At 37.6% G+C, this 12,660-nt stretch overlaps 1 protein-coding gene across 4 annotated transcripts in view; it reads right to left on the reverse strand.

The window, feature by feature from the left end:
- The window catches only part of DDR2 (discoidin domain receptor tyrosine kinase 2), a 186,136-nt gene that overhangs the window by 27,923 nt on the left and 145,553 nt on the right, over window positions 1–12,660 (reverse strand). For all 4 annotated transcript variants that reach the window (XM_025287459.3, XM_025287456.3, XM_044944105.2 and 1 more), the window contains 2 exons: window positions 5,684–5,867; window positions 622–865 (listed from right to left, as the gene is read on the reverse strand). In XM_025287459.3, the coding sequence (XP_025143244.1) occupies window positions 622–865; window positions 5,684–5,867 (428 nt within the window). The remainder of the gene's footprint in view (window positions 1–621; window positions 866–5,683; window positions 5,868–12,660) is intronic.

Raw genomic sequence — 12,660 nt, forward strand, 5'->3', positions numbered from 1 at the left:
TTAAGACATTATTAGACAATCAAGGATACATGAGTGTGGGTTGGCTATTATATTACATTAAGGAATTAGTTATTAATAAATGTTGTTATAATACATTGTTATGAAGATAATGTTATCTTCTCAGGTGTATTCTAAAATTTTATTATTGAAATTCAAATAACATCTCAGATTTGCTTCAAAACTCTATAGCAAAAAGGTAGGAATAAATGAAATAAGGATGACCAAAAAATCAACGATTAGTAAAGCTAAGTGATAGATGGAGGTTCATTGTTCTCTTTAGTGTATATTTAGACATTTTCATTTAAAGACTTTAATAGTGCTTAGGTTTGCTTTCCCTTAACTGGTTTGATTTACATTAAAGTTTTAACACATTGTACTCATTTCTTTTTTTTTTTTTAGACAAATATGAGTGAAAAACAAGTAAACATTCTGTCCACTTCCACAGTCTCATCTCTGCCCTTCCACAACCAAATTATTGGCGAAAAAGATTCTATCTACCTATGAGACGCCACTTGTATAACCTTTTTCTTCTCAGAGACCCACCAATGAGCAGCTCTGGACACTGCCTTCCTCCTTCACCACCCTGCTCCCACTTCCCTAAGGGCCATCCAAGCTCCCAACCTGATTGGAAGGTGATCTCACTGAACATCATCCAGGTGTCAGCAAAATGGTATTGGCACTTGATGGCACTGGCCATGCGGTGGTGGAGGGGCACAGTGACGAAGCGAGCACTGGGGTTGACGTCGTCCAGCACCAGCGGGAAGGAGACGGCATTAGGTTCCCATTCATTGGCTTCAGAGCGGAAGTAGCACTGGACCTCCTTAAAAATCTTCACACCCTTAGCAAACATGTTGTTGCAGTGGACCTGGCCGAGAAAGAGGCATGGAGTGACAGCTTGACCCTGCTGGGTGGCACTGGGGATACAGTGCAACCTCACCCAGTAAGACCTTAGACTTGTCAAATTTCTCTGAGCACCACCCTTGGTGAATAATTGATGCTCTTCAGTAATGCATTTTTCCCTTCTAGGAACCTCACAGTGGCAGTGGAACATTGCTCTGACTTTATAAAACCTAGGCTGCTACTCTAGTCACCTTTATACAATTGTGCTCCCCTCACCATCTTGCTGCACACTGCTGGGAGAGGCATCCTCATCTGTTAAATAAGGGCTGGACCAGCCTCCTCTCAGCTCCTTCCTTGCCCTTAACACTTGCTGGTCTATCACTGTGCCTCTCACCACTCCAATCCTCTCAACCATGGTTGCTATCTAAGCAGAATCAAGCTATTCTGAACTACTTTCTCCTAGGTACATTTCCAAAGTTAATCCACTCCTTTCAATGAGTCTAGATGAGAACCCTGAAATAACACACTATCCAATACAATTTCATCTTTCTCTTTAGAAATCTCATTTTCACTGTCAGACCCTAGCCTTTGTCAGCTAGACGCTAGACTTAATTATCTCTCTTAATTAAATTCATTTTGGTAAAGCCATTCTGATGAATGCATTAAGTCTTCATCATAGATACTTTCTGAGATGAGAAAAGAAAGCCTTTGGGAAGGTAGCTTGTACCCTCTTGCCCACTGCCATGACTCTCTCACCAGGGTATTTGTATGGCTTTTAAGGGTCATCAGGAAGAAGGATTCCACAACAGTTCTCCTGTAGCACCGTGCTGTGAGTAACATCCCTCAAAAGCAGAGTGTCCATGTTTGTAACTAAGTCAAGTCTCTGGTGGTGGTTCAGTAACATTACCTCAGGCTCAGTCCTATGTAGAAAATGGAGCTTTGCTGGTCACTCTCCCCTGAATTTAAAGACTTTAGGTTGGAAAAGCATCATTGTAATTTTTGGAATATATTTGTTATTTCAATTTTATGTCTTCTTAGTCCCTGAATTGTAACCCTTCAATACCGTCCTCTGGTTTCTGGGTAATCAGTACAACCTAAGTGGCTCAAACGGTAAAGAATTTGCCTGCAATGCAGATCTCGGTTTGATCCCTGGGTTGCAGAGATCCCCTGGAATAGGAAATGGCAACCCATTCCAGTATTCTTGCCTGGAGAATTCCATGGACAGAGGAGCCTGGCGGGCCACAGTGCAAGGGGTCACACAGAGTCGGACACCACTGAGCAACTAGCACTTTCATTTTTTTTAATTCAGAATTTATTTTTAGCTGAGGAAGAAGTAATATATAGGAATTTAATGACTGATGAAACAGACCAAAGACATGTGAAAAGAATAAAATCATGAAATATTAGAGTGACTGGAGACTTCAAAAATCTTCTAGTCCAGTTCTCTGTATACTAATGAGGAAGCTGACGGTCCAAGAGGTTTGACCTGTCTGGGGTCAGTCAACATCAGAACAGGATCTAGAATCGTAGACTGCAGTCCAGCATGCTTTCCATATCCACACCACATGGAAAGGGGGCAAATCACCTCAGATTTCCCATTTGGATTTTTCTCTATATGTTAATGATGAAAACGTGTTAATATCTTCTTTGGGATGAATTAACAGCTCCAGTCTATTGAACACAAGTAAGTAGAATAAGGCTAAGAACAGAATCAAAGAAATGCCATCTACAGCTTCAATAGATTTTTCAGATGTTTTGAAATCTGTGGAGTGTTGGATAAGTGGTCTGTGGGGAAGACAATAATCTGCAAATGTTTTGGGAATCCTCCTGGAATGCAAATACATAGAACAGGATTTCATTCCCCAATGGACTTAAACACCCATGGCGGATTCATGTTGATGTATGGCAAAACCAATACAATATTGTAAAGTAATTAGCCTCCAATTAAAATAAATAAATTTATATTAAAAATAAATAAATAAAAATATTTAATAAATAGAAAACATTTTAAAATGCATTTATATATATATATTTCAGAATCTCTTAATTTTTTTTCCTTGTTTGTCTTTTATTTTCATTTTACATTTTTCCAAAGAAAAAGCTCTTGGGTTTACAATAATTTATATAGTTTTCCAGGTTTAATTAATTGGTTTATACATTAATCTTTGATGTTGGAATTAAGTGTCTAGTTCATTTGTTTTATATCTTCCTTTTTTAATAATGAAGAAAATATTCAATACCATGAATTTTATTCAGTGTAGTTTTATATGTATCCCATTTGTTTTGACATATGTAATGTTTTCATTTTCTAAACACTCTGTGGATTCACATTTCTTCTAAATGCTGTATTTTAACTACAATCAGGGCAGAGAGGGAAATGGGCAGTACTTTGCCTAGGAAGCAAAACTCCTCTCTAGAAGACATTGATGACCTGAAAGTCATCTTTTACTTTTTGTTTCAGAAAAGTTAAAACAAGGTGGATATCTGTTCAGCCTCTTAGCCTTAAGAGGACCAACCCTGAGTCATCTCTTGAGAAGTTTCTGGTACCTTCTTATTGCAGAATATGCTTTTGAATAATTTTGACCTGTGATAAACTACACAGGAGTGGCTGGGGACTCAGGAAGATCAAAGTCAATTGAGTTAATATTATAGCTTTATGGGGGTTTTAAAATACATTTTATTATTTGTGGGACTAGAAATTGTCCCAATGATATACAATGAATTGATATGCTTGCTCATAGGTACACATCGGGTATACATCTTATTCACAACACAAATAAATTTTTCTTTGAAGAATACATAGTTTTGCTACTATGCAAATTTCCCTCCTCCCCCAAAAAAACTTGTGAAGGACAATTTGTTATACACAATTGCACACGTTTTACAACTGCCAAAGAACCATTCATGAGCAACACACTGGCAGACCAGGTATATTTTTCTGTTCTTATCATATAACTAATAGTTATTAATCCAGTTAGGAGATATTATCATCCTAACATGTGAGAGTGATGTAATAGACATGCATTTTCTTTCTGACTCCAGTTTCATGCCAAGAATTAACAAATTTTTGTTTACTAGGAAGCCTTAATGGTAAAACAGTTTCCCTTCTTCAGGGTTCCTACATACCTCCTTCTGCAAATAGAGTCTTCCCCCACTGAACCTCAAACTGTCCCAAGAAAGAGACTATTTCTTTTTCATCTGTTTACCCCAGAATCTAGCATTCAGGTTTAACATCTAATCTGGTCACACTTCACATGGACGTTTTCTTCCCTTCTATTCCTTTCTCTCTGAAACATACATGGGATTGAAAAGGCAAAATGACCATTTGCGCTAAGTACCACCATGCCAACAGAGATGTCCTCGATGCTTACATCTAGGGTGCGCTCTCCTGAAAGGCCCTACCCCAGAGAAAATGGAAATCAGGCCTTAAGTCCCCTCCCTAAGCTCTTCTCAGGGTCTCACTTAACTCTTCACAGAGCTGTCCTTTTCCCAGATCTTTCAGCTTTCATCCAAGTCCTCAATAAAATTTACCTACTCACTCTTAACTACTCTGTAATAATAAACTGATAAAATCACTTCTGCTATTGCATTGAAGACATTAACTTTTTATTGTTTTACTCTCCCTGAGGTAAAATACTTGCATTTTAATGCAGAGTTTGGGGTGATGGCATTTTAGCAAAAACAAATTAAAAACCTAATAACTTACATTTGAGGGCTTAGAAAAGACTTGGGTTAAAACCACACCACCTCACTTGCCTTGAATCTCATTCATTGGATAAAACTCCTCTGGCTAGGCAAAGAGTCACAGAGATCTCAGAATCTGGGCCTGAGGTCTAAAATCCAGATGTTGGCCCAGCCAGAAGTCACAGCAATTTCTCCTGCCTGGCCCCAGTCCTTCTACAAGTTTCTGTTTATAGTTGAGAAAATATAATTGTATGTTCAATGTCTTATTGCTGTTCATCATATCTCCTCCTCCTTCTACCCTAGGTGGCAGAGATATTTATAACTATACATGGCAAAAGTAGGCAACAAAGGATATCATTTGTTCATTTGCAAACATTTTTTGAGCCTGCATATATATAACTGCCAGGTGCTTGGGTGCTGAGATCAGAAAGCTGAGTCACCACCTTGGAGGAGCTTGAGGTCTAATAAGAGAACCAGACACATACACATATAGGTGATCATGGATAAGGAAACAAAGGACTCTGGGAATAGAAGTGTATGGGATCTTTCATCACGGTTTCTCAGTGCTGTGGGCATAGAGAAAATACTCAGAGGGTGGAGACTGGTTCAAAATATAAAGCCCTTTCTTCTTCCATTGAGCATCAGAGCTACCGTGAACCACCCTTACCTCCCTGAAGAGTGCTGGGCAGAGCCAAGTAATGATGTCCATGGCCCTAGTCACTTCTGCCTTTGTGGGCCCTACCCTTCATAAAAACACATTAAAATTATATTTTACAACCATGTTTGTTAAAAAAGATGAGAATAACTTTGACCCTAAAGCTCATTTCTTTTATTCTGACAGTAAAAGACGTTAAATTATTTCTGTGGGCTTAAAGTATCATGGGTCCCAGACGGTGCACCCAATTTGCATAATGAATATGTCAACTCTGTTGATGAGACAACAGGAACAAAATACATTGAAAAACAGTGACCTAGTCCAACACCCTTATTTACAAATGAAGAAACCACCCGAGAAATGAAGTGACTCATGAAATGCCTGCAGCTAGTTAGCAGTAGAATATGTATTTGAATCCTGTTCTGCTGGCATCACCCTCAGGTTCTTCCCAGCATGCCTTTTCCCTCAATCATGATTTTGGCTTCCATGCCTAACTCCACTGACCTTCATAGTAGTAAAATTCCTGATGCGGTCAAACTCAAACATGATCTCGATGTAACCATTGGTGGCACTCTCGTTTCTCCAGCCCACATAGTCATAGCCCGGCCACACATGGTACTCGTGGGTCTGCGTGAAATCATCCAGGCCAGACACCCCATCAGTCAACTGGCCCAGCCCTTCAGTCATGCTGCTCAAACCAAAAAAGGAGAAGGAAAAAGGAGAGAGGAACTTGGAGTTAATCGCATATTCACAGAAGAGTTTTTAATCCAGTTTCTCCACCCCAGGTTTTATAAGAGTTGATTATCTTGGAGGTTGAAGAATTATGAAAAATCCAATATAGTTTACAGTACTGACTCATTTATCCTACATCAATGGGGAACAAAGAATTCCATATAAATGAATTTTACAAAATATTTGATACTTAACTCTATTATAGCAAAGCTTTTAAACACTTTTAAAAATCATTTTATATGAAAAGCTTTCTATGATCTATTGTATCCTTACCTGTTCTTATACTTAACATAATAAGTCTTTATAGAATGATTCAACATTATCAAGTGCATTTGACAAATCCATCCATTGATGAGTAAATAAATGAATGCATAGAATGAATAATGTAGTAGATGGTGGCACTTGCTCATCACTAAATAAATGGTTCCAGAGCTGGTTAGAAATTTTTCTGACTCCACTTTGACTGTATATTGTTATTGTTTGATGAATCAATTCCAGAGCAGCCTGTCTTGCCTTCTACTTCACATCCCCAACAACTTAATTTGATATCAAACTAAAGGGGGAAAAAGTAACCACTGCCAAATTTAAATACTAATTTAACTCTAATTACATTTGTAGAATACTAGATTCATGTAGTAAAATGCATGGGTCACATGAGTATCTCAGGTATTGGATTTCATTTTCTTTTCTAGTTTGGCAGCCTTTCCACTTCTGAGTGTGAGGCTATTGTGAATGGCTGAAATTGCCAGAAGCCTGACTGCTTCTGTTTAAAGTTTGAAGAACATAAAGAGACCTCATTCCTTCTTTTATGGAGGGACAGAATGAGAACACATCATGTGGAGTTTCTCTCTCCTCAAGCTCTGGAAGCTATGTCAGGAGTCTCCCAAATGAAAAGACTGGGATCGTCACCCTCAAGCAATATTCTGTGTGATCCTTGAGGTTACAGGCAAAGCAATGCCATGTAAAATTTGTGAATTACCAAAAAAAAAAAAAAAAGATTACAGCGATTGTGCCAAGCTTACAGATATATTTTTAAATATATTTGCTCATTGAAAAATGTTTGGCAAATTATAATATTTATCTACAGGGACTAAACCCTGGCTCTCCCTTCCAAGGTTTTGCCTTCTTTTTCTTCTCTCTACAGATCAAAAAGGCTAGGACAGCATAAGTTTACTTGTCATGAATGTATTTCCTATTGTCCCCAGAAAAATAAATCCCCATGAAAATCTTCAGGAAAGCAACACAATTAAAAGAAATGCTAATTCAATTCCCTTTAATTGGAATTTAATCAAATGGGGAAAGAGTAAGGAAAGAAACTTTGCCTGTTTACTTTATATACTTTAGGACTGTTAGAATTTCTACAAGAGTATACATTACTTTTAGATTTTTAAAAATTTAAATAAGTAACTTTTGCTACTATGACTGTTTATTTCCTGAGAACTTGAATTAGGTAACTTTGTTATCTTCTCACTCAGCCACACCCCAACTAGATATCTCATGACCTCAATTATGAGGTGGAAGCTGATTATGTCTAAATCTCTGCAATCTTTTTTTTTTACCTTTTCTCTGGGGTCCATCCAGAATCATATTTCTAGTTATCTGCCTTATTTCTCCATCTGAATGTCCTATCAGTTCCTTACATTAATAACCCAAACTGAATCCATCATCATCTGTTTCTAAACTAAATCTTTCACCTAGATTTCCCATTTCTGTCAACTATACTTCTCTTCCATTTCCACTGAGAGTTCCTGGCATATAATAAGCATATATTTGTTGAATGAATACACGTCACCTTCATTGTTTGAGTTACCTGGACTACCATGTTTCATCTGACTCTTTTTCTCACATCCAGTGGTCCCTAAGTGAGTACCTCTTTCTCATTCCCATTCTCACAGTCACCATTTTGGCCTGGGTCCTTAACTCTTTTCATGTGACTGAACTTGGAATTAGAATATATCCCCCTCTTATCCTCTCTTTCTATTCAAATCTAGCCTTTGAATAGCTTAATGAATCTACCTAAAGTACAGCTCCCATCGTGTTCTTCTCCAGCTTTAAAAAATCTTCAGCAGCTCATTGTATTGGTGATGTTGATAAAGAAGAACAACTCCCCCTCCTTGTCTCTTCTTCCTGGCCTTGACTCCCTTTTCTCCACATTCTCTCTACAATTTATCATTTGTAGATTTTTAAAATCATGGCCATACTGACGGTTGTGAGGTGATACTTCATTGTAGTTTTGATTTGCATTTCTCTAATAATAAGTGATGTTGAGCACTTTTTCATGTAAGACCAGAAACTATAAAACTCTTAGAGGAAAACATAGGCAGATCATTCTTTGACATAAATCACAGCAAGATCCTTATGACCCCCCTCTTAGAGTAGTGGAAATAAAAATGAACAGATGGGATCTAATTAAACTTAAAAAGCTTTTGCACAGCAAAGGAAGCCATAAACAAGATGAAAAGATGGAAAAATCTACATCCAAGATTACTGCACCCAACAAGGATCTCATTCAAAATTGTTGGAGAAATAAAAAGCTTTACAGACAATCAAAAGTTAAGAGAATTTAGTACCACCAAACCAGCTTTACAACAAATGTTAAAGGGACTTGTATAGTCAAGAAACAGAAGAGAAGGGAAAGATCTACAAAATCAACCCCAAACAATTAAGAAAATGGCAATAGGAACATATCTATCAATAATTACTTTAAATGTAAATGGATTAAATGCTCCAACCAAAAGACACAGACTGGCTGAATGGATACAAAAATAAGACCCATATATATGTCTACAAGAAACCCACTTCAGACCTAAAGATACATATAGACTGAAGGTGAGAGGATGGAAAAATATATTGCATGCAAATGGGAAGCAACAGGAAGCTGGAGTAGCAATCCTCATCAGACAAAATAGACTTTAAAATAAAGAAGATTACAAGAGATAAGGAAGGACACTACATAATGATCAAGGGATCAATCCAAGAGGAAGACATAACAATTGTAAATATCTATGCACCCAACATAGGAGCACCTCAATACATAAGACAAACACTAACAGATATAAAAGGAGACATTGACAGTAACACAATAATAGTAGGAGACTTTAACTCCCCACTCACACCACTGGTCAGATCATCAAAACAGAAAATTAATAAGGAAACACAAGTCTTAAATGATACATTAGATGAGATGGATCTCATTGATATCTTTGGAACATTCCATCCAAATGCAGAAGAATACACCTTCTTTTCAAGGGCACATGGAACATTCTCCAGGATAGACCACATCTTGGGTCACACATCAAACCTCAGTAAATTCAAGAGACTTGAAATCATATCAAGCATCTTCTCCAACCACAACACTGAGACTAGATTGCAGGGAGCCGGTGGGAGGACCTCCGCCCATGGCAAAGGTCATGAGGAACGAGGCTCGACATATGCAAAGGCGGGATTGAGCCTCAGGAGTCCCCCTGGAAATTCTCGAGCATCAACCCCCATAACCAGAGCCTGCCTACTTTACTACTTTGTGTTCTCACCTACACGTCTGACTTTACGGGGGGCTGTCCCCCACCACCTCTTTCAGAGAAGGAGTTAACTTAGAGCTCCAGTTAATAAAAACTCCTGGGCGTGACAAGAGTGTTTTAACCTACAAACTCCTCTGAAGATTCTCTAGCCTGCCTGACAGGCTTGTCCGGCCACCTGTGATTGCTCACAGCCTCCCAACCGTGAGAGGCATGAGATGCTTTAAACCTTCTAAAAACAGGTTCTTTAGAGAAATTAGAAAACTATTAGTATAAGTATAATGGGCTGATTAGAAATTGTATTGGTGAAGGGTTTTTCATTTGTTGAGCCAATGTTTGTTGCTAAGTCTCCACATCTCCTGCCCTTACACACATTAATGAATATATAGAAAAAATAAGTATTAACCTTTGATATTAATCACGTTAGACCTTAGGCTAAGTAAATTCTTTCCTTAATTAAAACCCACTACACCCTCACCCTATAGGAATGTAACTTTATCTAGTACCTTCGGAAGGTGGAGTCTTTTTTAAGAATAATCACCCCTAGAGAAATAAGTGTCCTGGTTGACTGACCGCTGTCACAAGGAGAGGGTCATAAATTGTCAGCAGGACCCCCTGGCCAGAAGATAATGTAACACCCCTAAGACCTCTGTATACATTTGTATGAAGCACCTGACTTTGATAAAAGTCAGGACTGCTGACCCTGCGTGACTTTTGCATAACATCTCAGTGTATAAAAGTAGACCATGGAAAATAAAGAATTGGGATCAGTTTCTTGAAATACTGGTCTCCCCATGTCGCTCTCTCTCTCAAACTCTGGCTGAGTCTCCATCTGGAGTGCGGAACCTGCCATGCTTGCTAATTATGCCTGGGCTTCTAAGATCCGACCGGAGAGGCCTCAGGGTCTCCTCTCCTTCGAGAGAACGGAAGGATGCCTGCGGCCTACGTAAGTGGTGCAAACTTCTTGTCTTGAAGTTTTATTGGTCTCCCGCGTAAACCAAGCTACTCAGCCTCTTTTCTCCACTGAATTTTCCTACTGAGCTATCCTCATTCTACTACTCTTTACATCTCTAATTAATATCTAATTGAAGCTATTGTATCCTGATCCTCGCCGCCGCCATCCCCGCTTCGAACTCTTCTGGATCATCCGGGGCTGGACCTCGGCACTAGATATCAATTACAAGAAAAAACTGTAAAAAATAAAATCAAATGGAGATTAAACAATACATTTCTAAATAACCAACAGGTTACTGAAGAAATCAAAAGAGAAATAAAAAATTTCTAGAAACAAATGACAATGAAAACACAATAACTCAAAATCTATGGGATGCAGCAAAAGCAGTTCTAAAAAGGAAGTTTATAGCAATACAATCCTACCTCAAGAAAGAAGAAAAACATCAAATAGACAACCTAACTTTACACCTAAAACAACTGGGAAAAGAAGAACAAAAAAAACCCAAAATTAGAAGGAAAAAAGTCATAAAGATCAGAGCAGAAATAATCGGAAAAAAATGAAAGAAACAACAGTAAAGATTAGTAAAACTAAAAGTTGGTTCTTGGAGAAGATAAAAAAAATTGACAAACCTTCAGCCAGGCTCATTAAGAAAAAATGAAAGAAGAATAAATTCAACAAAATTATAAATGAAAAAGGAGAGCTTACAACAGACAATGCAAAGATACAAAGGATTGTAAGAGACTACTATAAACAGCTATATAGCAATGAAATGGATAACCTGGAAGAAACAGACGGATTCTTAGAAAGCTTCAATCTTCCAAGACTGAACCAGGAAGAAATAGAAATTATGAACAACCCAATTACAAGCACTGAAATTGAAGCTATGATCAAAAATCTCCCTAAAAACAAAAGCCCAGGACCAGATGGCTTCACAGGATAATTCTATCAAGAGCTAATGCCTATCCTTCTAAAACTATTTCAAAAAACTGCAGAGGAAGGAACACTCCCAAACTCAGTCTATGAGGCCACCATCACCCTGATACCAAAACCAGACAAAGACAATACAAAAAAAGAAAACTACAGGCCAATATCACTGCTGAACATAGATGAAAAAATCCTCAACAAAATTTTAGCAAACAGAATTCAGCAACACATCAAAAAGCACATACACCTTGATCAAGTTGGATTTATTCCAGGAATGCAAGGATTCTTCAATATGTGAATATCAATCAATGTGATACACCATGTTAACAAATTGAAAGATAAAAATCATATGACAGTCTCAATAGATGCAGAAAAAGCCTTTGTCAAAATTCAGCACTCATTTATGATTAAAACTCTTCAAAAAAATGGGCATAGAAGGAACCTACCTCAACATAGTAAAGGCCATATATGGTAAGTCTACAGCAAACATTTTTCTCAATGGTGAAAAACTGAAAGTGTTCCCCTAAGATCAGGAACAAGACAAGTGTGTCCACATTCATCACCATTATTCAACATAGTTCTGAAAATCCTAGCTACAGCAATCAGAGAAGAAAAAGAAATAAAAAGAATCCAGATTGGAAAAGAAGTAAAGCTCTCATTGTTTGCAGATGACATGATACTGTACCTAAAAAACCCTAAAGATAGTATTAGAAAATTACTAGAGCTAATCAGTGAAATTAGCAAAGTTGCAGGATACAAAATCAATACACAGAAATAACTTGCATTTCTATATACTAACAATGAAATCAGAAAGATAAATTAAGGAATCAATCCCATTCACCATTGCAACAAAAAGAATAAAATATCTAGGAATAAACTTACCTAAGGAGACAAAAGAACTGGACACAGAAAATTATAAGACACTAATGAAAGAAATCAAAGATGACATAAACAGATGGAGAGATATTCCATGTTCTCGAGTAAGAAGAATCAACATTGTGAAAAATGACTATACTACCAAATGTGACCTACAGATTCAGTGTGATCCCTATCAGATTACCAATGGCATTTTTCACAGAACTAGAACAAAAAATTTCACAATTCATATGGAAATACAGAAGACCCCAAATAGCCAAAGCAGTCTTGAGAAAGAAGAATGGAGCTGGAGAAATCAACCTTCCTGACTTCATATTATACTACAAAGCTACAGTCATCAAGACAGTATGGAACTGGCACAAAAACAGAAATATAAACCAATGGAACAAGATATGAAGCCCAGAAATAAACCCATGCACCTACGGGTACCTTATTTTTTGACTAAGGAGGCAAGAATATACAATGGGGCAAAGACAGCC

This window comes from Bubalus bubalis, chromosome 6 (assembly GCF_019923935.1).
Source record: "Bubalus bubalis isolate 160015118507 breed Murrah chromosome 6, NDDB_SH_1, whole genome shotgun sequence".
In the NCBI taxonomy this organism is placed as follows: domain Eukaryota; kingdom Metazoa; phylum Chordata; class Mammalia; order Artiodactyla; family Bovidae; genus Bubalus; species Bubalus bubalis.